The 2,437-nt window shown below is 41.6% G+C and overlaps 1 protein-coding gene across 1 annotated transcript; it reads right to left on the bottom strand.

Annotated features, from left to right (window-relative positions):
- Positions 1–206: 206 nt before the first annotated feature.
- Positions 207–2,103, bottom strand: LOC130101482 (uncharacterized). The gene is made up of 2 exons (XM_056267236.1): positions 1,566–2,103; positions 207–619 (listed from the first exon to the last, which is right to left on the bottom strand). Exons 1-2 carry the CDS (start codon positions 1,951–1,953, stop codon positions 207–209), a joined length of 801 nt encoding a protein of 266 aa, XP_056123211.1. The 5' UTR covers positions 1,954–2,103.
- Positions 2,104–2,437: the final 334 nt, after the last annotated feature.

Here is a 2,437-nt window from a genome sequence, read left to right as displayed (position 1 = left end):
CATGACCTCATCACCAGCCCTCAGATAGTCTAGGAACCCAGTCGTAGTTTGTGGCTCTCTGCATGGCACTTTCGGCACAGTCAATGATGCAGGTGGTTCGAGGGTAGTTCCTCTGAAACGACAAGGGCATGGTGGCACGAATGGTCTCTCTTGGAAGCCAGGGGATCAGGACTTTGAACTGTTCACCCATCACGTCAATCCAGTGACTAATCACAATGCTTGCCATGGATGTAGACACATTGAAGCGATGAGCGATGAGCAATATCTCCTAATATTAGGTTTAGTTTTAGCTTCATCAAGGTCATCAGGATTTGGTCAACAACAGGAAGGGTAATTGATAGCTTACTGAAAGGCAACAACACTGTCACCAGGGTGAAAAATTGAACCATACGCACTCCTGTATACAGCCGGGAACTAGCATCATCAATGACCGTGGTGCTAGTCACAGTAGGACCCATTTCTGCCTCGCACTGTGTGGCCTTGTCTACTTTAACAGACTGTGTTGTTGAACAGTACATGTGGTCAATATGTGACGGATCCTCCCATTGGGTCTGGGCATCTCGAAATTTTGGTGTAGCAGGCTCGGCCTCACAGGCAGGCTGACAGGTTTCAGGAGCATCTAAAAAGGGGAAGAGAAAACATGGATGGAGCAAAATTAATTAAGGCATAGACCATTTCTTTTACTGTGCGTCTTTGTTCCTGCCAGGTAAAAAATACATTCCAGGAGAGAAACACATGATTGAATTGAAAGAAAAAGCACAATGTCTAAGAAAGTAAATAATAAGAAAAGTAAAATATAAATTTTTCCACAACACTACAAACATCACAATGGCAAAATTTGTATTACAACATTGCACTCACACTCACACACACACACACACAAACACACCATCACAACAGCCTGCCACCTTGCATTGCATTTATGATGTAGACTGCGTTCACATGCTATGGGAAATATGATATTTCCCACTTGTGAACTGGTATTTACCAGTGTGTTGCGTTCAAGTGCTTTTGTTGTTGTAATGTGGTAAAAAGATGGCGATCCAGACCTGTTATTTAGCTAAAACTATTTTAGATTGCTTAAGTCATCTGCAACAGCAAGAAAATGATGCATCAAAACTCAAAAGGTAATAATAATAAAATAATATGCTATATATTTTTTAGATCATGAATAGTATATATTTTTACCATTCACGACTCTTGGGGTGCTCTCAGCCTTTTTGAAAAGTTCAAAGGTTATTTCATCTCGGCAACTCGTCCATCAAAATATTCTATGAGTTGCCCAGTGGAAAATACCACATGAGGGGTGTTCATGTGCATTTTCCACGTCGGCTTTTGGTATTTACCATAATTACCATCGCACATGAACGCAGCATAAGGCACACGCAGGCATGCACACACACACACACACACAAAATTAATGATGTAGCTATCGTGGGCATTGTTTGTCCCATATCCAAAACAATCAACTGCCTCAGCAAAATACCGGTAGCAATGTTAGTGTATGACAACTTGTTCATAATTAACAGTATTGTCAAATTCATAGCTAAATTTGCTTTACTTACCCTCAGATGCAAGTCTGCGTTTCTTTCTCTGGGTGGAGACAGTGGTCCGCTGGGTGAGTTGACGCCTCTTTGGCTGGGGAGGGCGATTGTATCCCAACCACAACTCTGGGAAAGGATTATCCTTGGTTGGTTTTTGGTCAACAAAGTGATAGGAACAAACAAAAACGATGCGGGGTGGTTTCTTTAGATTCAATGCCTTCAGCCAGGTCCTTGATTCCGAGTCGGTATCAGGCTTGCGAAAAAATGTAAACAATGGAGCGCATGGACATTGCCTCTTCGTAGCTGGTTTGTGGTCGTAACACTCTCTATCTAACCACTCGTTCAGGTGCTTTCGCGAGTTTTTGCACCCAACTACCGCACACGTCGTTCCCGAACCACTTTTATTCATGTTGTAAGTTAATTGTTATCCTCTTTGTCACTGCGATATCAGTGCTTTGTCGGCACAACGGAGCTAGGTAGCATTACCAGCCCGCCAGAACGGAAGTGGATTGCATAAACGGGAGGAGTTTAGGATGTAGAGCGGAAACGGCTCAAAAACTTGTGTATAGTTTGTTAATGATTTACAAGTACTTTATTACTGTATACTTGGTAAAGTGTTACCAATAAGCCTATTGGCAATTAGAAAACCCTTAGAAGTAGCTAATTGAATTTCCGTACAAATTAGTCATAAAATATGATCTGATCATTTATTGTATATACTTTTACTATACATAACTGGTGTGTTCAGGTTTTTACTGAACACACTGTGTAAAGATTTATAGTGCACAATGGTAAAAGTATGTGAACCCTTGTCTTCAATGACTAGTTGACCTTTCTTTGGCAGGAATGACAACGCTAGCGTGCATCTTGAGGCCAGGGGAGTGAGGATTACA

This window comes from Rhinichthys klamathensis, unplaced genomic scaffold (genome assembly GCF_029890125.1).
Source record: "Rhinichthys klamathensis goyatoka isolate OS25496 unplaced genomic scaffold, OSU_Roscu_1.1 h1tg000256l_1, whole genome shotgun sequence".
Lineage (NCBI taxonomy): Eukaryota > Metazoa > Chordata > Actinopteri > Cypriniformes > Leuciscidae > Rhinichthys > Rhinichthys klamathensis.
This window is presented reverse-complemented; position numbering and strand designations above follow the sequence as displayed.